The following is a 27,934-nucleotide window of genomic DNA, read 5'->3' on the forward strand; positions in this document are numbered from 1 at the left end:
TATCGTAAAACAGGTATAAACCAAAATTACCTGCGAGTCAATAGGTCGCCAACTTTGCATGTCTGGTATGGAGTATGATTTAATTAAAAAATTTCCCTTGGATTGTACATATGTATATGTGAACATCAATTATGTGAATTATATTTGTTTGAATAGGAGTAATAAATCGGTAAAGTATAATAATAAAAATCAGTACAGATTTATTTCCGAAATACTCATATATGTATTATACATTCAAATGTATTATACATTCATATGTATAATACATATAGGAAATCTCCAGAATCTCGGAAAAGCACAGTAAAAGTATTACAGGCCACCAGTATTTCAAAATATTGCTAAATGCAAAGCATTTTATTTAATGATCTGAGAGATATGTCTCGAAATGAAGAAAAGTGAACTTATGCCACTTTCAATAATAACGGTTCATATGACAATTTTTTTATGCACCTGGTGGCATAGAAAAGATGGTAAAAGTCGGAATTATCGACAGGGCGGCCCTCTAGGCTCGGAAGCGAAGCTCGGTCGACCCGCTCCTTCCTGTCATTGGTTGCTCTTTGCGACTACTCTAGTATTGCCGTGCCCTGAATTAACTTGACTTTTACCTGATGAAATACTCCGACATATACTGCCTGGTTCGCATATAATTTCGGACGGTTGGGCAGCGTAAATCACAATCAATAGAAAACACATCTGACAAATACTAGATTTTGAATTAAAGACCGCAAAAACCAAAAAACTATAAAAATTGCGCATGTTTTTAAACCCTCATATCTCGTTAAGGACACCCAAACAACAAAAATCATTATCATATTCAAATTCAGTGGGTCAAACTTAGTAAAGATTGGTTAGTCTCCGCTCTGGTAGTTTTTTTTGTTGCTCAGTGTAATTAATCTGTCCAATGTAATTCAAAATTAAGTCTGGCAGATTATTTTTGACAAATAAATCGGATTAATATGATATATACAATGTACATACATATGTATAAGTATCTACATATGTATGTATGTAGTATCATATACTATTAACACGATCTATTATTATCATTATATAACAAATATTTTAAAAACAATTTTTTGGCTTTTTTTATCTTATCATCTGTAAACGCTCTTTTACAATTGTTTGGTTTTTTCTGTAGAGTCGCAATTAAGAAAAAGCCTGTATTTTATTGGTCAGTACCTTTAAATACTTTATAATATATAATAAATTTATAAATATATATTAAAAAAAGTAAATATGTATAATAAATTATCAGTAAATAAAATAAACATTTATTCTATTTTTATTTACACAAATTACATATATTATATTATTATTATTAGATATTATTAATATTTATATGTACATCGATTGATCACTATTTCAATTAAATCGGCAATTGAACCGTGCGTAATTCTACATATGAAGTTCTATTTTGTTATTTATTACGCACGATGAAATCATTTTTTAAAACAATTGTGATTTGTCTAATTTTATTGAATTGACAGTCTGAATGTCATGCTGAATCTATTTAATTAACTGACCAAATTCGTACAACATTAATGAGTAATACGTTTTTCGCAACGCAAATGTTTTCGCATCGTGACATGTGTTGTTAGAGTAAAATAAATAAATAATTGAATAATTTCAAATGTGTTCGCTGCCTGCGTTTTTCCGACAAATGGGAACGGGAACGAGAACGGGAACGGGAACGAGAATGGGAATGGGAACGGGAACGGGAATTGCATACGTTATTGTGGCATTGCAACGCATGCTGGGTTCAGCTAGTAATTATATAAAAAGGTTTCTTATTCCTTACATAAAAAAACCAAATAGATACATGTTCTAAACTAGATTTTTAAATGCTCATTTCTGAATCGCTAGATTTTTATTTATGATCAAATTATTTCCTACAAAAACCGGTTCATTGTCTAACTCTAGAATTTGGAAGCACAGTGCGAATTTTATTGCTCGCATTCATATTCCATGAAGTAAATATTATAAATTATCTACCACGGTTGTAGATTCTTCATCTAATAACTAGAGCGCGGATAGAGACCGTGCTTTTTCCAGGAATCGGGGCGGTTTGGCTCTATTTACAAAGCTAGATTCCAAAAAAAAGGTTCGGCGAACCTTTAACAATGCATTTACAACAATTGAACAATGAACTCTGGGTCCGCTCGGTATGCACAATAGTGTATACTTTATAATAAAATTTGATGGATTATAAACAACATCAAAGAAATCTTTAAATTATTTACAATCGATGTATTTGCAAACAAAATTAATATGAACATTTTGCATATGTATAATTTTACATACATAAATACGTACATAATTAATTTGAACTTTGATTTCAGACTTTCAACTATTAAAACGCATAAATAAGCGGGCACAAATCATGTTTTCTTTCCTAAAAACTTTTCAGTGTATTTTTATATTCGTACATTTCATTCAGTAAGGATTGTTAGCTTTTAATTTAATTTTTCTACTCATCGTCCATCCAACCATAATTTATTTCTTATACATACATCTTCTTGGATTTGAATACCAATGTAACACTTTTTTATTTACCCTGAAGTTTCCAGCTTTCTCTGAAATCTTTGTCTTTAAGCTTAATCAATGCACAGCATCGCACCAAACTTTAAATTCTGCAAATTAATTAAAATACTGATTAAATTGAAATTTCACGCGAGATTCAAATAAACAAGACATCCAAAAAAGTTTGCCGATTTTCAATTATCCGACCTAAATAGGACTTATAAAATGAAAATCTCAGATAACACTTTATTATTTTATATTATTAATATTTTTATTATCTACCGTTTATTATTATCGTTTTAAGTCATGTTGCTCTTTTATAATTGGTCATCTCGAATAAATCCACAAATAATTATTATGATATACCCCGAAAAATGGATAAAACCACAATAAAAAACGATGTACGACACCTGACATGGCCGCCGAAAAAAAGTTTCGCGATCTCATTTTGGTACGATAATCAAGCGATCTGTCAATTGAGGTTAGTATCGCCCAAGATGCCGGCAGGTGAAGTCGCGAATGTTATCCGGGGTCCAGCAGACCCTCATATTCCTGACTTCTCTTCCTTTGCCCAGTTTCTTCATCAGCGACTGTCAGCTGGAGACAATGCCATAGCCCAGGTTCACCATCTATTAAATTCAATATACACTTGTTTGATTTCAAAAATAGAGAATCATTTAAATATTATATATGCATTAAGCTTATGTGTGTATTTGTAATGTAAAGAAAAATTCGCTCAATAAATTTTACCGACCGGCTTATTATATTTTGAATTGCCTAATTGATAATGCCTTGAACTCCAATCTCGGCGCAATGTAATTCTAACCAAGGTTATAAAGCTGGCAAAAACTAATACGGTATGATATATTACCCGACGAATCGTTATCTGTACATCGTATGAATTCAAATTACGTATGTACATACATGTGTACGTAACACACATATGTAAGTACGTACATATATTGCTTCAAGAAAAATTTAAAGATTGGTGTGTTTAATCCGATAATGTTGTCATCAATAGCATACCCGAGATTTAATTGAGAGAAGGGTGGATTTGAATTGACAAATATTTTTTTGCATTCAAAATTCATTCAAAAAGAATTGAATTTCTCCAGTTTTCCTTTGTACAATACTGCAATTGGGAATTCGCAAATAAGATATCACTACCCCTCTGCATATTGATTTATCTTTATTGACATATGTATATAATTTCACCGTTTTTAATTCATTAATTATGTGGGAGGCAAAATATCGGTGAAAAATGGTCAATTTTGCACATCCATTATTTTGACAGAATAGATTTTATACGCATACTTTATTTTTAATAATGAATAATAGATAAGTTGGCGGAAAAAGGGGATATTTGTTGTTAACATCAATGGTAAAATCTTTTTAACACGAAAATTCTTGTATTGAACTTGGAAGGTACAACATAAATGCCAGTTAAGATTAATGTATTATCTTTGCAACAACATAGTTATTATCATTGACATATGTTATATTATATTAAATATTATATTACGACAGCAACGGGAAAGATTGACAAATATTCTCCTTTTAATTGATAGATAATCTTTCCTTCAGTAGGAATAATTACACAGCAATAAGGTATACTCAGGGTCAACAATATCAAGTTATACTAGCTCCTTGCTTAAGATAAGGCTAAAATGTTTCGAAATAATATATGCACAAGCCACTTAAATAATTTACGAAAAAATTATATTATATTTTGCAATATGTACATTTCTTGGTGGATTTCGGTTACTACCGTACACGTGCTAAAAGCAGCTCTGTATGCATAATCAATGTTTCAAAAGCAAATTTTCAAAGATATGTAAACCAATTTTACTAGACTACTAATTTGCAAATAAACATACAATAAGAAGAGGTGTTTAAAAAATAATCAAATTTGTCATGTAAACTAATGTACATATCTATTCATTGTTGTTTTTTGTTTTCATTCTTCAATTTTCAAAACAGGTTTTTACATACATACATACATACATAGTTCAGAAGTCCATACAAAAATTTGACTCATCTCAAATAGGTTACTGAATATCCATTAAAGATATATCCTTATCAAAAGATCGCTTTATGGAAAATACTAACTAATAGATTTCACAATTATCAAATAATAGTCTTTGAATTAGATTTACGTTATGTATGTAAATTTAAAGTACATATAATACGATGTTTGTAATATATGTATACTGACCATAGATGTCAGATATTATTTAGATTTACATGTATCTATGTAGTAATTATGTGGACCAGGAAGGCGCATTTGGGGTTTACCTGTTAAGCCTTCCTGGTATATTTGTAAAATAAAAAATAAATAAAAATATAATAATGGTGTATTATAATACTTGCATCAAATTATAAGTTTAATTGTTTATTTTTTTTAGTAATATTTGTATATGCAAAACTAGCACACAAAAATTGTATGCTATTTTTCAAGTTTTTTTTTCTTTTTGATGATAATTTAAAAAAAATCAAATTTCAACAATATTTTACATCAATCTGGTCAATTTATGTATGAAATTACTTCAGAATTTCTTCAGTTGGTAGAAAAAATTTCAGTTCACAAGTTTACGTCTTTAAAATTGTCATTAAAACACTTATAAATTAAGTAAATTATACATATGTTGCTCTTTAAGCGAATTTTCTTTTTATTTTACTTGGAAAATTCAAATAATGAATATGTTGTCTCAGTTAAATAATTGGTACTGATTTAGTAGCCCCCCCCCCCCCCCTAAATTATTTGTTTACATAATAAAGCATACGTATAAATACAATGTGTTAACAAATACCTGTCAAATCTTATCAATATTTATAATTATGTTTATTGATAATATCGTAGATACTTGATAGTAATCATTCATAGACATTTGATATATTACTAGCTGATATTATCTTGTCATAATATTTGTCTATTAATATACACATTGGACTTACAAATAAAAAATGAGAAATCTGTATGATTTAGATATGTAACGCCACTGGAGAGAAAGTTTCGTACCGTCAAATTCAAGAGAAGAGTATTAAACTTGCGATAGCTCTGCAGAAGCTCGGTATCAATAAAGGAGATGTCGTCAGTATATCGAGTGAAAATCGATTTGAGTTCACCATCACTGCTATTGCTATCATGTCCATCGGAGCTATATCTGCTCCTTTGAATATCTTATACACAGAACGTATGTAACTTTGAATATATGTACGATATGCTCTCAATATAAAATAATCTATCTATGTTTTTTTTTATTTCAGATGAACTAATTCACGCTATGGGCATTTCGAAGCCAAAGTTGATATTCTGTTCTCCGCTGACGGCTCAGAAGATAATGACCGTCATGAAAGACGTACCATCCTTACAGAAGCTAATATGTTACGGAAACAACAAACCAAATCCTTCAATCACCCTATACAAAGACTTGTTCGATCAAGTCAGTGATACATCCAAGTTTGAATTGGCCAAAGTTGACATCTACAAACAGCCCCTTATTATATTGTGTTCATCTGGTACAACCGGGTTGGCGAAAGGAGTCGCTTTATCGCATCACAATTTCTTGTTGGTTTCTTCGCATTTGAAGTATGAGCTTTTTTTAATTCTATTTCGTTGTAATAATATTTTGCATTGTAAAGGCCATCTCATTATTTCAGTTGTTTTCTTTTAGACGGCTGCTAATTGACGTTAATTCACCTGATGATTGTCTGCTATCACTGATACCGTGGTTCCACGCTTATGGTTTTATAACGCATGTGGTTTTGCTAGCTTTAAAAATACGATACGTGTTTATGGTCAAATTTGAAGAAGTTGCATTTTTAAGTGCAATACAAAACCATAAGGTTTATTTATTTATTTTTTAAATAATTAAGTTTTCCATTCATTTTCATTTCTTTTCAGTTAGATGTGCTGCTTTTTAAGAAAGTTTAAGCTTAATTGGTTGTATAAATAATAATCTATTTCGTTCAAATATAGACTTCTGTTGAACATTCATATTTTTTTTGTGAGTGAGAAAGGGGTTAAACTTATCGAAAAACCAGCATATTTTCGGAAAATATTATTACAATTAGCAAGCAAAAATCTCACTCGTTTGTGATATGGGAAAGTTAAAAGTAAAAGACTTACCAATCCAAGCTCAAATCTTCACTGCTTGTTTATATAAAAAGTAGTACCGCAGACAAAAATTAAATTAACATCGTACTCACTTTTATTGCGCATTTAACAATATAGATGTAAGTGAGAATGTGGTAAATTTGAAAGATAAAATAAAAGTAAATTTGATATTGCAGGTTACAATAACAATGTTGGTGCCTCCTTTATTAGTTTTCTTGGCTAAACATCCATTGGTTGATAAATACAATTTGAGCAGTCTGAAAGAATTGTGGTGTGGGGCTGCACCATTAGCCAAAGAGACCCAAATCGCTGTTCAAAAACGAATTGGTGTAAAAAGAATTCAACAAGGCTATGGTATGACAGAAACCACGCTGGCAGTTTTACACAATGGTAATAGCGAAGTTAAACCAGGTTCTTGTGGGCTCGTCGTTCCTGGAACGACAGCTAAGGTTAATATATTCAAAATATAAAGTTTAGGTTTTGTTATTCATTTTACTTATTATATAAGTCATATTTATCTTACTTATTAAATTATTTTTAGGTTGTCGATTTGCAAACAGGAGAATCCCTAGGACCATACAAGGAAGGTGAACTCTGTTTCAAAGGTCCCCTTATGATGTTAGGTTACGTTGGCGATACAGCTTCGACTCAAAACATCTACGATTCTGAAGGGTGGTTGCACACTGGTGATGTGGGGTATTTTGACAAAGACCAGTATTTCTATGTTGTCGATAGAATAAAGGAACTCATTAAATATAAAGGATTTCAGGTAATGAAAAACCTGCATTAAATTGATTATCCAACTAATATTATTGCAAATTTAAATATTTGTTTGTATATTTGATAGGTTCCACCTGCTGAAATTGAAGCCATTCTTTTAGAATGTTCAGCAGTCAGAGATGTCGGGGTTGTTGGATTGCCAGATGAAAGGGCGGGAGAACTTCCAATAGCTTTCGTTGTTATTCAACCTGGTGCCAAAGTAACTGAAAAAGATTTAATTAAGTTTGTAGCTGATCGAGTGTCTGTGCCAAAGCAGTTACACGGTGGTGTCCGTTTTGTTAAGGAAATACCCAAAAATCCAAGCGGAAAGATATTGAGACGTGAGCTAAGAGAGCTGTTGAAGCAAACACCTACATCAAAGTTGTAATAAAATGAAATTTTTAAAATTCATAATAATATGTGTCAATCTGTGTTCATTTTGTATTTACATACTATGATAACTTTCTATTTACAACGACTTTATATTGAATTCCAAATAATAAATGTGATTGTGAAATAAATTATGTCTCCATATATGTATTATATATGTCTATGTATTGTGTCTTCATTGTAAAACAAATAAATTTGTATATCTGTGATGAAACTTATTTAATTAAATTAGATATGCATTTCTGAGGTCTACCTCACGGGACTGAAAGTGAAACGCCCGAAAACGCAAATATCGGAAGGCAAAGATCGAAAATCGAAAGATCTTAAGTCGAAAGATAAAAAAAGGGTCTCTCCTCCTGTCGTACATACTCACTTAATTTGCGCGAGCAGGATACAATAGGAACAAGAGGAACAGGCTTTTCCTCCCGTATTCTACGCGCGCACATTAAACAAGGCTGTATGACAAAAAGAGAAATAATTTCACCGCATGCCACTTATATATATATATATATATATATATATATATATATATATATATATATATATATATATATATATATATATATATATTATATATACATAGTACCGTTTACCATGTACCCTTTTTTTTTTGATCTTTCGATTTTCGATCTTTGCCTTCCGATATTTGCGTTTTCGGGCGTTTCACTTTCGGTCCCGTGAGGGAGACCAGAATTTTTTACAAGGCTATTCTATGTTTCACTTCGCTAATTTACAATTTTAGCTGTGTGGCAGTGAACAAAAGTGAACCTTAAAAATGTTAAAAACATCGATTGTTTCAAAAGCAATTAGAGCCTGCACATACAGAGAGAGGGCTGAAGTTCCACGTTCCGCGTTTGGACTTCATTCAAAGAAATGTTCTCTGACTCCAGCGATTTTTGTCATGTATGGACTTGTTCACACAGCAAGCCAGAGAAATTTTATAATAATACATTTCTCTGCAGCAAGCAGTCAGATCGCGGTACTCACTCCGAACGGTAAGTTCTATTCACGCCAAGACAAAGTTCGCTTGCCTGCCACGATATTCGTTACAGAAAAAATAATTGAATTAGGCAGAGAAAAAAACATTTACAAATAATAATATTATATATTATATCATTCCAAGAAACTCAGATAATTTTATTAGCCCCCTAATATTTAAACGTCATAGGCGAATCTAAGGGTGGTGCCATGTCCTCCCCTTAAATGAATTTAATTTCACATACATATATACGTGCTTTGGTTTTTCCAAATCCTCATTTTAACTTTCGCACACAGCAAGCAGGCAGAACTGTCTGCTTGTTGTGTGCGTTGTTGCGAACAAGTCCATACATGACAAAGATCGCTAAAGTCCAAACGCAGAACGTGGAACTCCAGCTCGCTCTCTGTGTACGCAGGTTCTTGAACGAAACAATGTTCACGCGTACATAATGACGATCCATATCTATATAATTCGTTAAAATTATGATAATTTTCATTACCAAAAAGATTGACAAAAAGTGAGCTCCGGCACCTTTTAAAAAAGAGCCTGTAGGAATCTAGCACGACTTGTGCTAATACGAATTCGACCAATTTTTAATTTTTGGGTGTGACCAGTTTTTTCGTGACCAATTTTCGGGTGTGACCAGTTTTAGCGTGTGACCAGTTTTCTCGTAACCAGTTTTAGGGTGTGAACAGTTTTAGTGTGACGGATGATCACGCGTGACCGATCTAGAGCGACCGGTTCACATTTGACTAGTAATCACCGAATCGACTCGTGATATGCAATGAAATTAATTTGTACTGGGCGTTTGTAACTTCCAGATTGGAGGTCAATTGTGGTCTAATCGAAAGTTTTATCGATATTTTTTATTGAATATTATGCTCTAGTATATTTGATTAAAATTTTACCAAAAATATAATGACTTTTGTAGAAATTTTGATTAGAATATGCACCCCGGAGTTTATATTTTGTGTAAAAATTAAAAATTTCTCAAAGGTTTTTAAAGAAGACCTCCGCTTGACTCCTCTATTTTAATCAATTATTAAAGTTGAACATGTTTTGTTTATAAAAATAAATAAATATTTCAACTAAATAAACATTTCATCACCATAGAACGTTTTTAAGTAAAAAACCATTAAATATCGAAATTAAATGCTCTACGTCAGAGCATCGTAACTTGAGTACCGCGGCAACGTAGAAGCGTATAGCACTATATAGATTTAACGCGTTCGAACGAGATGCGTGAAAAGGTTGCGATGCTCTGCTCTACGTTATACATGGGTGGTTATAGGTAAAAGAAATACTTAACTTGCCTACTTTATTGGATTTTAAAGCTTAAAAATATGAAACGTGTAGCATTATTAAGAGTTCGTTTTGTACTCTCAGTGGTTCTCCCGTTAACTTTTAACTAATTTTAATGTATTACTTAAATATAAACAACAAACAATTGTGGTGTTTCCCCTACTCAATTTTGAATAAGATAAATGCGGCAGCACTGTAATATTACATTGGTATTTTTTTCATATGGCAATCTAGGTTAACGCGCGAACTGTGTTGACGTTTGTCAAATACTGCCATGGTGTTACGGAATACAGGTCGCTACTTTCGGTCCGCGGCGCCGGAAAATGAACCTTCGACGAGTAATAACTCAGGATATCGGTATTCAATCCATTATCTAATCTAGATTAAATTTCATAACAATTTAATTATAAACATACATATGCATGCACATTGTTTAGAGATTCACAATAACATAACTAACATAACAATTTATCATACAGAGAGGATTCTTCGGAATCGAGAATTTCCATAGCTCTAGAAAATGATAGGATCGATTCAAAATATGGCTTCGATCGAGTGCGAGATCATCTTGAGCGAACTGGATTTCTTCTTAACATGCATTCCGTAAGTTTTTTTTTTAAATCGAGTTATTACTACGTTTTATGTCACTTGTCGTAACATTTTATTATTCTTCAGACCGAAATTCTCGACGAAGACAAGAGGCTGGTTGCAGCCATGGATTATTACTTCATGAAAATGGATGGAACAAGATTTAAAATTTCACTGGCTTTTCAACCATATTTTTTTATAGCTGCGAGAAAAGAGTGTGAACAAGAAGTTATACTATTTCTAAGTAAAAAATTTGCCGGTACGATAGCCAAAATAGAAACAATCGAAAAGGAAGATCTTGATTTGGTTAGTTTCAATTGAATTTTTGAATATTTGATATATCACATGTAATGTAGTATATAGTATAAAATTTCTTTGTAATTTTCAGCCCAACCACTTATCCAATTTGAGGCAAAATTATATTAAATTATCTTTTATGTCAGTAAATGAAATGATTAAAGTGCGAAAAGAGCTTTTAACTGCAGCTAATAAAAATAAAGAACGGGAAAAAACTGATACAATCTATACAGAAATGTTAGCTAACGCTATGACTAGTTCTGCTGCTTTGGAACATGCTAAAAAAACTACAGATCACATGGAAAATATCATTGATATTCGGTAAGATAAACCTTTGAATTTTGTCATAAAATAATCAAATACACATACATATTTATCTTTTTCATTTTTATACAGAGAACACGATGTTCCCTATCATGTCAGAGTTTCCATTGATATGAAAATATTCTGTGGATTATGGTATACAATTAAATCACGCGGTTCCGGTACTGAACCTCCCCTGATTACGAAACGTGACGATATTTTAGAGAGACCTGATCCAATCGTTTTAGCCTTTGACATTGAAACGACGAAACTGCCACTTAAATTTCCTGACTCTCAAACTGATCAAATTATGATGATTTCATACATGATTGATGGACAAGGATACCTAATTACAAATAGAGAAATCATATCAAGCGACATTGAAGATTTCGAATTCACTCCCAAACCTGAATTCGAAGGGTTAGTGTTATATGCTGTGTATGATACTTATATTAACAACATATTTTGTCTTTACTAATAAATATTTGTTTATAGATTCTTCACGATCTTCAATGAACCAAATGAAATGTCTCTTATACAAAAATTCTTTGATCATATTTTAGACATCAGACCACACATATTCGTAACATACAATGGTAATTTTTTTTATTTCAACTCATCAATGTGTATATTGACTTGAGCTTTTATTTGCTTATTAATATTTATAGGGGATTTTTTCGATTGGCCATTTATTGAAACTCGTGCCCAAACCCACGGTTTAAATATGCATAGAGAAATTGGTTTCTCTAAAAACAATTCCAGAGACGGTACATATCTCAGTAGGCCTGCAATGCATATGGATTGCTTATGGTAATATATATTTTTACTATTTTATGTTATGTGTTTGATCAACATTTCTCAAAACATCTTTGATACAATGTCAATTTTTTAAATGGTATTCGGTAATTAAATATCCAATCAGGTAATTTACTGTTGTCTGGCTCCTAAACTGGAACACATTATTATTATACAATTTAAATTTATAGTTTTACTTAATTTGAATACTGTTAAATTATTTTAGTTGGGTCAAAAGAGACTCTTATTTGCCCGTTGGATCTCAAGGCTTGAAAGCCGTAGCTAAAGCTAAGCTCAGATATGATCCTGTTGAACTGGATCCTGAAGATATGTGTAAAATGGCTACAGAACAACCCGAGGTATAATTGCACCCATACTTTTTACATATGTATATATTATTATTTATTTTAATCAAAGAATTTATTTTTAGGTCCTTGCTAATTATTCTGTGTCTGATGCTGTTGCTACATATTACTTATATATGAAATATGTTCATCCATTCATATTTGCTTTGTGTACTATAATTCCTCAAGAGCCTGATGAAGTATTTGATATATATTTTTTTAATATTAATTTCATAAGATTTATTGAAAATACATTTGTACATCTCTATTTTAAGGTTTTGCGAAAAGGTTCAGGAACTCTTTGTGAATCTCTTCTAATGGTTGAAGCTTTTCATGCGAATATAATTTTTCCTAACAAACAAATCGAGGAATTGAATAAACTCACACCAGATGGCCATCTATTGGAGCAAGAGACCTATGTTGGTGGTCATGTTGAAGCCTTAGAATCTGGGGTTTTTCGAGCTGATATTCCATGCCGATTTCGCCTAGTTCCAGAGGCGTTTGACAAATTGATTAAATCCATACCAAATGTTATGAAACATGCTATCGAAGTTGAAGAAAACGTTTCATTGGATTTGGTAACGAATTTCGATGAAATTTGCTCTGAAATTAAAATCAAATTGGAAACATTGAGAGATCACCCAAATCGATTAGAAAATCCAGTCATATATCATTTGGATGTTGGTGCTATGTATCCTAATATTATTTTAACTAATCGGTAAAACTGTTTTCTCAACATAATTTTATTTTGTAGATTGAAATTTATCTATAAATATGAAAATATACATATTTGTATTTTCAGATTACAGCCATCAGCAATGGTTAATTCTAGTATTTGTGCAGTGTGTGATCATAATCGTCCTGGTGCGACTTGCCAAAGAGACATGGAATGGGTTTGGAGAGGAGATTACAGTAAGTGTTGACAATAACTACATGAGAATATTTATTCAATTGAATGATTGTATCTATAAGATCATTGTTAAATTAGTGCCCGCTACTAGAAATGAATACCAACGAATTCAACAACAGTTGGAGATCGAAAAATTTCCATCTCTTCATCCAGGCGGTGCACCAAGACCCTTTCATGTTCTGCCCAAAGAAGATCAAGTATTTTTTTTATTCTTTATATACAGTGTCAGTTATACATATGTCAGTTTTTATATTATTTTTAAAACGACTATTCATTTTTAGGCAGCTTACGAAAAGAAACGATTGGCTGATTACTGCCGAGTGGCTTACAGAAAGACGAAAATAACTAAAGAAGAAGTGAAAACCACTACAATATGTCAAAAGGAAAATTCTTTCTATGTCGACACTGTGCGAGCTTTCCGAGATAGACGATATGAATACAAAGCGCTCAATAAACAAGCTAAGCAAAAAGTTACAGAAGCCATTGCTTCTGGCAATGCTGGTGATGTAAAATTAGCTAAAAGTTGTGAAGTTTTGTACGATTCCCTTCAATTAGCTCACAAATGTATTTTAAATTCGTTTTATGGTTACGTCATGAGACGAGGGTAATTTTCCGATTAGTTATGATAAAAAAATCACATATTGTGTTAATGATTTATTAACAGAGGTGTAATTTTTTCAGTGCTCGTTGGCATAGCATGGAAATGGCAGGGATCGTTTGTTATACTGGAGCTCATATAATTATGAAAGCTCGTGAAATAATAGAACAAGTCGGTCGTCCATTAGAATTAGATACTGATGGAATATGGTGCGTACTTCCAGCATCGTTCCCTGAAACGTTTACTGTGCTGTCTGAACATCCAAAGAAGAAAACCATTCATGTTTCATATCCCAATGCCATATTGAATGCCATGGTTAAAGTAAGTACATATAATATACTTTTTCATTACTTTGATTTTCATTTTTTCCTTATACCTATAATATATTTTGTTCAGGATCACTTTACAAACGATCAATATCATGAATTGGAAGATCGTGCCACTACGACATATAGTCAAAGATCTGAAAATTCTATATTCTTCGAAGTCGACGGTCCCTATTTGGGAATGGTGCTACCTGCATCCAAAGAAGAAGGCAAAAGGTTGAAAAAACGATATGCTGTTTTCAACTTTGACGGATCATTGGCCGAATTGAAGGGATTTGAAGTGAAACGACGTGGAGAACTACAAATCATCAAAATATTTCAATCATCAGTATTTGAAGCTTTCCTGCGGGGCGACACTCTCGAAACTTGCTATGCTTCTGTCGCCAAAGTCGCCGATTATTGGCTCGACGTTTTATTCAGCAAAGGTGGTAATATGGTCGACGCTGAACTATTTGAACTTATATCCGAAAACAGGTCCATGTCAAAAAAACTCGAAGAGTATGGCGCTCAAAAATCCACATCTATATCAACTGCGAAACGATTGGCCGAATTCCTTGGGGATCAGATGGTCAAAGATGCTGGCTTGGCGTGCAAGTTTATAATATCTCGCAAGCCAGAAGGTGCTCCAGTTACCGAACGAGCTGTACCCTTAGCCATATTTCAGTCAGACCCATCCATCAAACGACATTATTTGCGACGCTGGCTCAAAGACAATTCAATCAATGATGATATCAACATTCGAGATGTGCTTGATTGGGATTATTATATAGAGCGGTTGAGTGGTACTATACAAAAAATTATCACAATTCCAGCAGCAATGCAAGGCGTAATTAAATTGTTTATCTATTGATCTTAGGTATTACTTATTTTGGTATTCATTTGAATTTATTTATTATTTTAGATAGCAAATCCAGTTAGTCGAGTAAAACATCCTGATTGGTTACATAAAAAAATGCTAGAGAAAAATGATGTTTTGAAACAACGGAAAATTAGTGAATTATTCTCTTCAAAACCAAAGGCCACAAATGATTTTCAAACAGAAAATAATAGCGAAAATACTGTAAATTTTATTTTTACAATCTTTTTCATTATATATATTCTAAATTAATACAATTTCTTGCCAATCGACGAATGTCGATCAAATTTTTCCTCATATGTAATTCATATGTGCTATATTTTAAAGATAAACGACATTGAAGATATCGGCCAGCATCCTGGAAACTCTTCTACATTTATCAAGCCCATCATTGCAACAGTTAAACGAAAACGTAAACCATCTAATGAGGAAGATCAATCACTCAAATATTCGACTTGGAGAGAAGCACTTGGACCACCACCTCCATTTGGAACCACTAAGGTACTGATTACTGATACATACCAACTTTCATTTCCTAAAAATAATCAACTACAATTGTCATTTTCGAAATTTTAGGCTGAAAGACTCGCTTGGATTGTTTTCCAAAAGAAGAAATGGTCTTGGCAAATAGCAAAGAGGGGTCGCGGTAGTGGAAATAAAAAAGGTTAATATAAGACATAAATCAATAGAATAAAATATTACTCTTCTATGCAATGTAGTACAATAAAACATTTTAACAGGCAAACGATCCTTTGTGAATAATGCTATTGAAACCGATGAATACATCGCACCAATTCAAAATCACGCTCCCTCTAGTACGCTGGGAGGATTCTTAAAAAGAGCTCAAAGAGTCTTATTAGATACACCATGGCAAATTATTCAAGTAATATATTTGTTTTAATTAATTTATGACACGCCTTGGCAAATGTTGAAACATTACATTATGTATTTGTATTTTTAGGTAATGGAAAGTGGTGAACCAGGAATGTTTCGTCTTTGGGCTTTGGTAGGCACCGAGTTGCATCAACTTCGATTGACCGTGCCTCGAGTTTTCTATGTAAATCAACGTGTCAATCGTGAACAAGAATCAAGCACTTTATGGAAGAAATGTAATCGGATACTTCCGAGGGGTCGACCAGTGTTGAATTTATATCAATATTCAATTTCTGAAGAACTATATAGGCAACACGAAGAGTGAGCCTTGTGTATTGTTTAATATCTTATGAAATATTTATATCAATGTTGTTTTTATTGTATGAACATATATATTTTAGAGATTTGATGGGTGAACTGTCAGCACCAGAAATTGAAGGTATATACGAGACTCAACTGAGCTTAGAATTTAAAATTCTTGTACAATTAGGTTGTATATGTACTGTGGATAGACAAGAAGCAAGAAAGTAAGCCAAATTAATAATATGATAATTTTATTAAATTATTGGAGCAGATTAACAATTAGTTTTAATTTTTAGACTAGCATCGCAAAACAATAATGTGGACAGTTTTACACTCAATCAATTGCAGTTTAAAAGTATAGCATATCAACCATATCTACCAAAAATTGTAAGTTTAAATCTATCTCTTGGTTTAAGAATAATTCAACAAATGCATTTAATAATTAAAAGCGATAATAACTTCACTACAACTTTTAGAATGGTGCACCGGCTTTGAAACACATATTTCTTTATCAACACGTCGGTGTCGGTTCAAACAGAGCAATGTGGTCTTTGTGTTTAGGCCCAACAAAACGGTCTTACATATTCGTACTAGACACGGTTAAGACGAATCAAATGCCTAATATGAATACACTATTCAACGTTGAGCGCACATCAAAGTATTCTACTTAACAATTCTCTAGTGTGTTTGCAATACAATAAAATTTTGAATTAAATTAATTCTATGTTTTCAGAATAAACAGTGGCACAAGTGAATCTCAATTACCCCCATCAGACATGACATTTGAAGTAGTTTTCGAAACAAACGTGAAGCAAATATACCGTCTGATTCAGAGGGCGTTGCAGGATTACAGAGAAGATCATAAAGGCCCGACGTTCTGCGCTGTTCAATCTACTTATTCCATTTCGACGTTGCTGACATTCATGCCTGGTAATTCTGAAGCTCGTATATTGTTTGTTTTTCGTGCATAGTGGTTGTTCTAATTTAAAATTATATCTATTTCAGGATTGGGAGAATTTCCTTTGGTACCGATTTACGTGCGAGATGTTGATACATTGTATGGAGCGTTGGAGTGGCAACGATTAGGCGCTAGAGCCATCGTTCGACATTATTTAAATTTGGATTCTGTTATAGATATGACCATAGAGCAGTGTAGGTAAAGTATCTTGACTTTTCATCTACAAGTATATCAAGCTCATAAAAGCTTCCGAGTCTTATATAATTAAATATGTATATGAGTATGAACCGGTCTGAATATTAACCGTCTGCCCGCAGCCGTCTTCTATGGAAACTTTGGGCGACAAGTCTGTAGCGCGGCTGTCTTCCATAGAATTTCTGAACTTTGCACGGGATTTTGAGGCTTATATGCGCCTATTTCAACTGTTGTAAGGTTCAAAATTGGTTGAATGTATTACTGAGAGTTGAATGCCATCTATTCAATTTGCTTAAAATGAATATATACCAGTCAAAAATTAGTTTTTTGTGGAACCATACTGAAACCTCGTTTAAGTGACGTCATGTCTTCATACAATTATGAAGAATGATTATTTGACAATTAATCCATATATTATGTATTTTATTGTTTAAAAAATACTTTATGTGTTAATTAACATATCTGGTTACTTGAGTAAATATTAAAATCTGTATTTAAGGTCGAAAACTCAATTGCCAAATTTGCGAAAAAGGTGCCGCATACAGGGCTTGTTCGCTATATTTATTGCCGCGGGCAAAGGGTTAATCGCATGATAGTTTATTAAAATATACTACACTGAATATTACTTATTCAAGCAAATATTATTTTAGATATTTTCATTTACCGTTGGGTAATATGCCGGCAGATCCAACCCTATTTGGTACCGATTTATTTTTTGCACGACATTTAATCAAACACAATTTCGTCTTATGGTGTTCCGACATGGATAGGCCGGATCTTGGTGGTCGAGAAATTGACGACAACCGGTATGTACCCTCAAATAAAACATTCGTAGTCAATTCTTTCTTTCGTTTGATGTAACTTATTCTATTACAGACTAGTAAGTGAAACTGAAGAACTTGGAGCGAATACTCACTGCGCAAGTGGTGCATATTCTAATGTTTGTGTTGAATTGGAAATCGATTCCTTAGCAGTGTGTGCTCTGATGCAGGCATCGCAAATATTACAAATTGAAGGAACCAGCGTTGCAACATCTTTCGGTGCCCAACTGCAACCTCTCATTCCGGATTCAATCAGTAAGTGTATTAGCATATATAAACATTAAGCAGTTAAAGAAATATTCTGATTTTATATGTATTCAAAGGTGCCAATACTTTTTTAAACTATGACGAGTCGGCCCAATGTAGTGCCGTTTTTAAAGTTCTTCGTACAATGATCAGCACGTGGCTCAGAGATGTTGCTGCTTATAAGAATGTCTTTGCCGATTTTCAACTGACGCATTTCTATAGGTATGTAAATACATACATTCTTGCATATTTATTGGTATGGTTAAATTAGTTAAACAGTTGGAAACAAATAGTGATCATAATATAAACTTGTAATATGTTTCAGGTGGTTGCGTACTCCTACGTGCCTTCTTTACGATCCAGCTCTACGTCGGACTTTGCACAATCTAATGAAAAAACTTTTTTTGCAACTTATTGCCGAATTTAAACGTCTAGGTTCACAAATCGTCTTCGCAAATTTTAACAAGATTATTCTCTCTACGAAAAAAAAATCTATCTCGGACGCTATTGGTATAATTTTGAAATTAAATCAATTTGTATTACAACAAAATTTTCTCTCATTAAATTGATCAATATTTTATAGGTTATGTTGAATTTGTTGTACAGAGCATTAGAAATAAAGAAATTTTCCATGGAATTGAAATATCATATAAACAATGCTGGTCATATTTATTATGGTTAGATCTTGCTAACAATGCTGGAATAAAGGTTTGTTATACATTATTTCTAGCATTTATAAACCAGATGATCTTTATTTTGAATAATAATGAGTTCATACTTTTTTCCAGGGAAAACTACCGAGAGGTTTAACCGAAGTTGGGGAGTCTAAATCAGTTAATAATACTCAAATTGAAAATTCTCAAGAAGTAGAAGAAGAGGTAAGATGTGATATTTTTTTTTCTACAATTCATATACATATGTACATGCATATAACGTGGTATAATCATTCATGTTTACATAGTCTTCAATTGAAATGAATTGGAATCTCATGGAGTATTTACCGATGCTGGTCCGAGAACAATTCGCTGGATCTGTCGCAGGGTTTGTGAGTGTTGCTCATACTCAACCAGAAGATATTCTTACACTCGTCAGAGGCGAAATATCGCAAAAATTATTCCAGTTAGTACAATGATAGATTATAATATACAAGATTTTTTTCTAAGTAAGAATTGTTTACATATTCAAACATCGTAAGTTGTCACTTTAGAATGAACCCTGATTGGGAACATGCTTTATCGTGTCTATAATTCTTTTAATTCTAAGCTCTTAAATCTTGAAAGCTATTTTACAGTACCATTTCATTCAAACTGTTACCGACTGGTATAGGGAACTGATGGCAAAGATTTTCTACGAGGACTATTCAAAGTACTCGGACATCAATGATAATTATGTACAAAAATGGTTAAGATATACATATATTTATTATGATTTTGAGTTACAATACTTATTATTTTGTTATGAAACGATTCTTACAAAAAGAATAACCTTCATATATGTGTACTACATTTAAATTGAATTTTAATTACCTACATATACATATACTTATTAATACACAGGATAGTAGAAAAAATTCACACGAAATCGTCATCAGTGAAAACAGCAAATGATGGAAGTCTTATGAGTATATATTTCGAAAATCAAACTGAACATAGAAACCCAGCTCTCGAATTCATTAACGCGCTGTGTAAAGTCTTCTATTTAGCAACTGAATTAACTGACGAGGTAAACCTAATTATGATTTATGGCAAGTGTTTGGATGACTTTATGCTAAATTGTGTTTTATATTCAGGTGGATCTTCTTCGACGAAATCTCCTCAAACTGATCGGCATCGGAGAATTCAGCGAGGCAGCAGTCTGGCGAGATCCGTGCGCTTCGTTCACTCTCTGTGAAGTTATATGCAAGGTTTGCAATCACTGTCGAGACATTGATATGTGCAAGGACAATCACCGAGACATAGAAGGCAATCGGTACCGATGAGTCTATAACTATGATAATTTCTCTAAATTTTTTTTGTAATCTTACAGCAAATTTTATGTTACAGACCGGTTTGCCTTTGTCCCGTCTGTGGAACAGCATACGAGAACGCTGAGTTAGAACATCGTCTGCTCGAAGCTCTCAATAAAAAAACTATGTCTTTCATATTACAAGATTTAATATGTGGCCGTTGTCATCAAGTATGCATATACATACACATACATAAATTTATTTATTTTCCTTTTTTTTTCATTCCATCTAATTGTTTCGATATGTTTAGGTGAAAAGGGAGAATTTAGCCAACGTGTGTACCTGTGCTGGTGACTTCAAACTGATGCTGTCAAGGAAAGATATTGTCACCACATTAAAAACGTTTAAAATCATCTCCGAATACTTCAAAATGCCCCTTTTGTATGAAGCAGTTTTGTTCAATTTGCAGACCATTCAATGATATTTTGTATTATTAATTTATGTATTATATTTTATATGGATAAAACCGGATTAATCAAAAATCTTAATTAAATAAATCCAATTTAAATTAAAATTCATAATATCTTTATTTTATTATCAATATACAAACATATACGGCTAATTATAATATTTAATTATTCAGATATTAGAATATCAAATTCAATGAATAATTAAAACAGTCAAAAAAATAATATCTACAATACAATATGTCGACAAACTTTTATATATCAATCATTGTGATAAAAGAAGCTTCGCTTCTTTTTTTCACTGTTCAGCAATGTTGAGTCATTTTCCTTGTTATAAATTCTAAAATGAACAAAATCATTAATTTTAGTTTTAAAAAGTACATATGTACATGTAAATAAGTTACTATACCTTGGAAATTTCGATTGATTTTCACTTTCAGATTGTGAATCGCCCTTATATACTTTGTCATCATTACATTCCATATTTTCACTCGTATCATCGCCATTTGAGCTTTGATTCTAAAATTTCAAATTACAAAATTAAAAAAAAAATCAAAATTGAAACATTCAAAGCGTGCACCTTGTAAAATTAACAAACCTCATTCGAATCATGCCTATTGAGACATATTTCACTGTTGCATTTACAATTACTATTACACTTTGAATCTACCCTCCGGCATCCACACCTTCGTGAACAATTTGTCTTGCAAGCGCACTTGACTTGACCGTCGCTCGTCCGTTTGACGATGATTTCAGATTCGTCTGAGATCGTCACGGTTTGTCGTGTCTGAAAAATAAATAATATGCCAAGCTCGTTATAGTCAAGTTAATTATTTTATAAATTTACAATAGAAATAAGTAATATACCTTAAGGTTACGTTTAGATACAGGGGTATTACGCCAATCAGGATCTTTAGAAAATGACTCTTCAAAGGACTCGTCTTCTGCATCTCCCCAGTTAATCTCTTCTAACTTCTTATGAATTATGGGATTTTTTTGGGACCCCTTCATGGGAATTTTACGTCGTTTGATATTAATGGACTCGATTTCTCCGTTCAGCGCCATGTTTTCTTCTTGTAGTTCGGCCTAATATAAAACAAAATAGCAACAAATTATTTGGTTAGTTTATAATTCCAAGTGGTCAGTAAAAAAATGAAAAATTTATCACTTATTAATTATATACTTGATCAGTAACTTATTCTAAATGATCAGTAGAATATAATAAACGATCAGTAAATTATTCATTTTTGTTCAGTAAATAATTATCTTTTTATCAGTAAATAAATCCTTTTTGATCAGCATTTTATTTTAATACAATTTTCTATCAGTGAAATTATAATTTTTGACAGTTGGATGATGGTGCGTCGATAGGATCAGGATTTTTTATACTAAGAGCCATAATGTGATGATAAACGGACTACTACTCATATGTGAACCAGTCACAGGACAACCGGTCGCTCTAGATCGGTCACACGTGATCACCCGTCACACTAAAACTGGTCACACCCTAAAATCGGTCAACCAGTTTTCTCGTGACCAGTTTTAGTGTGATGGGTGATCAAGTGTGACCGATCTAGAGCGACCGGTTGTCCTGTGACCGGTTCACATTTGACTAGTAATCACCGAACCAATGCGATATGGCAACACTGACGATTTTCTAGCTGTCAAAATAAAATTAACATTTTAAATGATATTACTAATCATCGACCGTTTCATTTTATTTTCTGATCATTTTGGTTTAATAACTGATCATTTATTTTAGTAACTGAGTATATGTCAACTGATCACAGCGTACTGATTATTTAGAATACTCACTGATAATTTCGAAATATTTACTGACAATTTAGTTACTTTTGTTGATGAAAAGCTGAATAAATTACAGATCAATTAAATACAAGCCTAAACAAAATTAAGTTTGAATTGATGAAATTATTGAGTAATCAGTAAATAAAATTATTTATACACATTAAAAAAGAAGTTCTGTATGTATGTATGTACCTTAGCCTTTTGAACACGTTCAAAAGCATCTTGTAATATTTCAAGACGTTCCAATAAATCACGATCGGGGGCTTTGTCCGTTCCAGTTTTATCATTGTTGAGTTGTTTAATCAACATTGTTATCTGTATAATACAAATGCAATTAATATCAAAATTAGAATATATGTATACATTATCGCGTTAAATTTAAGTAAATACTATATTATATAAAAACCTTTTCTTCGTGTTGCTTATCTAATTCAGCCAAGTCTCTTTTGTGTTTCGTTGTTTCTTTCAAAAGTTTTTCTTCCAGTTCGTTTAACCTGCTTGAATTTTTCCTAAACGAATCACGAAGCTCTTCGTATTTACTGTTCTCTTGATTATTTTTAAATTTGCTGCTTTGAATCTCGCGCTTGGCTTCAGCTGCCACGTCAAATAAATATTTCAAAGCCGATTTGGCTTCAACCATCGATTGCACCGTGTCCCATTTACTCTTTGCTTTAATTTCTAACATCAAAAACAATCGAAATATGTACAGTAGAAATAGTCTTAAATTATTTTTAAAAATATACTAAACTTCTAACGTACCTTGATTTCCTACCAAAATCTTCTGCTGGAGGTCAGATATTTGAGCCGTCCTCAATTGAATATCCTCTTGTATGGCGGCTATATCAGGATCTTTCGGATTTGCAGCTTTCAATTTTTTCATCTGTTGCGTTAGTGTTGCACGATCCTCCATCAAACCTTCGAGCGTGCACTCGGCAGCAACCAACGAACCTTTTAGTTCCAATTCTTCGACAACCCACTGCTGCACAGCACCGGTTTTGCCAGCATTATTCTGACCGCGTTGCTTTTGCGCATACTGTTGCCGTTCCAAAGCCTCCTACGATGTAAATCAATTCATATTAATATGATATAATGTAATTAATGTAAGAGATTCGTATCTATGCAATGAATTGTATACAATAATACCTTTAATCGTTTGTTGGTAGAAACGGCTTCCTCGACTCTTCTCTTCAGAACGTTCTGTTGTTTTGCATGTGTATTTTCCATTTTAACAATAGCACTCTGCATTTTTCGATCTTGGTTACACAGTTTAACAATCTTCTTTTCGTTTTGCAATTTCCATTTGCGAAAACGTTCATTCTCGTCACGCATTGTCCTTATTAATTTCACCTGCAAATATATTAATCTATAACGGGAATCTAAGACGATAATACGTAGAATTCTTCATATTTTATATATGTATGTACTATCTGCCATGTCTAGAGATGTATTGCATACAACTAGAATTTTAACATATCTTTTTAGAGAAGCATAGATTGTTAAGATATTTAAACCCATGAAAAAAACAAAATTTCATCTGTTGATACGTCGTAGATATATATAAATTAATAATTCATACAAAACCGTTTTATTCCCCAATAATAAATAGATTTATACCTTAGCTGCTTTCATTTGCTGTATTTCGCCGGACAACGTATTAATCTTCAAATCATTCTTTTCTTTCATTTTGATAAGGCTAGCTTGTTGTTGACACTTTTTCTTCAATGCATTTATTTCGTTTTCTAATTGTTGAATTTTAGCCTTTCGTTCGTCCAGTACTTTTGGATCTAACTTTGATTTGAGCTGAGCCGATTTGAGTTGGTGTAAAAGCATATCCTTTTCCTTTTCAAGTTCCGATATTTTAGTTTCGCTCTGTTTGACATTCTGACTATACGTTTCAAGATTTTGATTGTTCGTCGATAGTTTTTCAGCCATGTTCATCTTTTCCGCCAACGATTTGATCAAATCTTTGAGTTGGTTGTTCTTTGCAGCCTATAAATATAATTAAATAAATTGTTATAATGATATAGCTATTAAATACTGAGCCAAATTTTAGTTATAATAACAATTACTTGATCCAAAACATGAGCTTCTTCTTTTTCATCCAAATCACTAGCATTTAACTTTTCGGGTGAATCGCTCTCTGCCGTATCGTCATCATTTTCGTTTTCTATCTTCACATATTCATCATCATCCGCAAGTTTCAATATCATTTGACCGCATTGTTTCTGTTCCGTTTGAAGGTCGACGATCTTCGAGCGCATTTTACATATCGAATTATAAGCCTCCTCGTTCACAGTCGATTCATTTTTCATTTCTTTCAAATGCTCAATAGTTTGATTACACTCTTCGGTCAGCTCGGTGAGCTTGCGCTCCACTTTATCTTTAGATGCTTCCGCGAGGAAAGCCCTCTCGATCATATTCGTGTGTTCGCTTAAAGACTTTTGTAATTCTGTAGACAGTTTTTTATTTTTAGCCAAAACCTCTTGATATTTCTCCTGCAACGCTACGTTTTTTCTGCGTTCTTCTTCGAGTTGCTTTAAAATTTCTGATGTGTCTTGTGATGATATTCCACATCCACTATTTACTATTTGCAAACGAAGTTCTTGCACCAAATTATTCAATCTGTATAGAAAATACATACATATATGTATATAGTACCTTCAAATAAAATTGTTGTATTTAGGAAATATATGAACATACCTCATAATCTCGGCAGACTTTGGATCTTGATTAACTATCGGCTTATTGCGAATGTGTCTAGCTCGATCAGCATACCGGAGTGTGCTTATCGTCTCTTCTAAATTGTAATCCGCTGGACTTACACAAGCAATCATGAGTGTCATTGAGTTCCCACCCAGTGAATCTGTGAATATATTTATACAACATTAAATAATGTAACACCTGTGTTAAATGTCTCAAAGCGATTAGTTACCTTGCAAAAGACGAGTCAATTTGCTATCTCGGTAACCAACAAATCCTCTATTTGCACTGTCTCCCAAGGCAGAAATAACGTTACCAAGTGCTAACAATCCCTGGTTGATTTTAACGCCCTCCTTGAATCGATCGCCAGTCGCTTTCGTTTTTTTCGATCGCTCTGAACCAGCCAGATCAACCAGATGAAATTTAGACGTCGTCGACTGATTTCTGTTATTTTTAACAATTATTAAAGCGACAAAAATAAATAATCAAACCAAAATCTAAATGTAGTGAGCAAAATGCAAACAAAAATCTACCGATTTTCTTTATTTTCTTTAAAAATGTGTACGGTGAATATAGCATGACTACGGCTCGATTGAAGATTCATTGCAGTAGCTCCGGTTGCACGACCATCGGATCCTCGTACTAGGCATTTTAACGTTTCATCAACCGACGTTACAACTTTTTCAGTTAAACCTTAAAAAAAAAATAAGTAAAACCAATTGTACAATAAAAACTATACAATACAAAAAAGTATATATACCAGGCAAGACTATCACTCTATTTTCTTCTCTGATGTCGACAATACTTTGTTCCCTAGACTTTGTTGATAGCAAATCATACAATTGTTCCTGATATAACTCCAAGAAAGAAACTTTCACTTTATAATCAAATTTATCAGAATTTTCTTCGATGTACTCAAAAATATCGTTAATTGCTCTCGGAATTACTCCAACGTCATATGGTCTGTAGACTGCATCCGAATATGCCGTTCCCATAGAGTAGGTTTTGCCTGATCCAGTTTGACCGTACGCAAGAATGGTCACATTGTAACCTATCACACAAAAAGAAAACAGTCAAGAATATACAAAATTTGGAACGGGATAATAAAAAGGATCGACTTTATAACCTTTTTGCAATCGTTGAACGAGTCCTTTAATGGAGTTATTATAGAAGTCTTCCTGGCTGACTTCGGGCGGAAATACATGATTGTAAGTGAAGGCCAAGCCTTTGACTTGAACCTGCGGCTCATTGGGTGTGGTTTCCACGCATAGCTCGCATCCACGAGCCAGTTCAGATTGAATGAGGGGCCGGATTCTGAGTGCCACTTGAACGGTTTCGATGACATCCTCGATTCCGAGGCTCATCTGTTATGGGTAACAATAAGTAATTCAAATAGTTATGACAAAACAAACACGACCAAACCAACACAGAATAGTTTGAAATTGATTAAAATAAGATTACATTACATTTTCTATTATAACAGCAGTGAAATGAGTTGAAGGGACAAAATCAGAGTCAGCGGCAACCACAGCCGTTACAACTCAAACCACAGCAGCCGTAAAAGCGCCTAACACGGCCAACGTCAACCGACTTTTTAAAAGATCCTTTTTTCCAGGGCCGCGCCTACCATATGTACAAATGTGTGCAACGCACACAGGCGGCTGAAATATAAAGGCGGCCGAAAGAAATGAGAGTCGACAAAATTATATTCCTGTGAAAAAACGAAACAAGACATCGTACTTTTTAAAATTCATTTAGTTAGTCGTGTTGTATAGTTGTGGATTGCTGTTGCAAGCTACAACTTGTAACCAGAGAAATGTAATAATAATAGAAGGGCCCTTACGAATAAATAATTGTTGTCAATATTACGCGGTACGTCTCTATAAATACGCTACAACGCACGGAATACAATCGGATCAATTTACTTATAAAAATGTATCCCATGTTGTTTATTGTGTGTTTTTGAATGCATTGTGCAATTTTTACCGATGCTTTCCCAACTTGCGAGTAATATTATATAAACAAACAGAGAAGTTTTTATCGGACATACGTCGAGCACCAAGCATCAAATACGATTGATGCTAAAATTATTTAGGATTGTCTGTGGACAATCGTCACTTGATAATATGACGCCTAAAGCCACTTCTATTAATATAACATTTCTCTGCTTACAACACACCCGAACTATAATTCGAGGAAATAACGGGATAGCAGGTATAGCTTTGGTCCGCATAGAGTTAATTTATCGTATTTTATGTTCTATTATCTTTGCGACTGCCAGATTTATTTCTTCAAGGATGTTGAATATTGGTTGGTCATCGAAAAAACAATATCCCCTCGATTTGAAGCGGTAATTTTTTATTTTAAACTTTTATAGACACGATACGATGCGGAACGGAAGTGAAATATTTACAAAAGTAGTTTCTGATCAATGCTTACCTAATGCCTCTATCCAAATCATTAGCCCCACCGTCCTCATGCAAATCCATTATTTATTTATTTAACGTTTTTTGACCATTATGGCATTACAGGAAGA

General features: G+C 33.0%; 3 protein-coding genes across 4 annotated transcripts; 2 read left to right on the plus strand and 1 right to left on the minus strand.

Annotated features, from left to right (window-relative positions):
- The first annotated feature begins 2,902 nt into the window (after window positions 1–2,902).
- Window positions 2,903–8,250, plus strand: LOC143911258 (luciferin 4-monooxygenase-like). 2 transcript variants are annotated; one of them, XM_077430084.1, is made up of 7 exons: window positions 2,903–3,001; window positions 5,507–5,714; window positions 5,788–6,109; window positions 6,195–6,366; window positions 6,814–7,086; window positions 7,179–7,406; window positions 7,485–8,250. In XM_077430084.1, the coding sequence occupies exons 2-7, from the start codon at window positions 5,666–5,668 to the stop codon at window positions 7,782–7,784; spliced, it is 1,344 nt and encodes a 447-aa protein (XP_077286210.1). In that variant the 5' UTR covers window positions 2,903–3,001; window positions 5,507–5,665; the 3' UTR covers window positions 7,785–8,250. The 2 variants fall into 2 exon arrangements, with proteins under 2 accessions (XP_077286210.1, XP_077286209.1); XM_077430083.1 differs by having other exon boundaries at window positions 2,948–3,140.
- A 2,041-nt stretch (window positions 8,251–10,291) lies between these two features.
- On the plus strand, window positions 10,292–21,002 carry PolE1 (DNA polymerase epsilon catalytic subunit 1). Its single transcript, XM_077430085.1, has 36 exons — window positions 10,292–10,424; window positions 10,547–10,670; window positions 10,743–10,961; window positions 11,044–11,273; window positions 11,349–11,675; window positions 11,751–11,851; window positions 11,924–12,065; window positions 12,277–12,409; window positions 12,481–12,594; window positions 12,670–13,112; window positions 13,197–13,306; window positions 13,383–13,501; window positions 13,586–13,908; window positions 13,986–14,223; window positions 14,299–15,054; window positions 15,130–15,288; window positions 15,412–15,585; window positions 15,661–15,748; window positions 15,825–15,967; window positions 16,046–16,278; window positions 16,359–16,484; window positions 16,557–16,647; window positions 16,737–16,918; window positions 16,994–17,190; window positions 17,266–17,416; window positions 18,064–18,219; window positions 18,290–18,489; window positions 18,558–18,702; window positions 18,806–18,990; window positions 19,064–19,188; window positions 19,269–19,358; window positions 19,442–19,599; window positions 20,037–20,202; window positions 20,270–20,448; window positions 20,523–20,655; window positions 20,736–21,002. The coding sequence occupies exons 1-36, from the start codon at window positions 10,342–10,344 to the stop codon at window positions 20,904–20,906; spliced, it is 6,714 nt and encodes a 2,237-aa protein (XP_077286211.1). The 5' UTR covers window positions 10,292–10,341; the 3' UTR covers window positions 20,907–21,002.
- Klp3A (kinesin-like protein 3A) lies at window positions 20,992–26,963 on the minus strand. The gene is made up of 16 exons (XM_077430086.1): window positions 26,865–26,963; window positions 26,525–26,762; window positions 26,159–26,449; window positions 25,932–26,091; window positions 25,631–25,842; window positions 25,399–25,561; window positions 24,768–25,320; window positions 24,313–24,687; window positions 23,842–24,045; window positions 23,458–23,752; window positions 23,105–23,376; window positions 22,891–23,013; window positions 21,760–21,978; window positions 21,491–21,679; window positions 21,302–21,411; window positions 20,992–21,232 (listed from the first exon to the last, which is right to left on the minus strand). The coding sequence occupies exons 2-16, from the start codon at window positions 26,760–26,762 to the stop codon at window positions 21,154–21,156; spliced, it is 3,483 nt and encodes a 1,160-aa protein (XP_077286212.1). The 5' UTR covers window positions 26,865–26,963; the 3' UTR covers window positions 20,992–21,153.
- Between the last annotated feature and the right edge of the window lie 971 nt (window positions 26,964–27,934).

Source organism: Arctopsyche grandis, chromosome 4, assembly GCF_051622035.1.
Source record: "Arctopsyche grandis isolate Sample6627 chromosome 4, ASM5162203v2, whole genome shotgun sequence".
NCBI classification, from domain to species: Eukaryota; Metazoa; Arthropoda; class Insecta; order Trichoptera; family Hydropsychidae; genus Arctopsyche; species Arctopsyche grandis.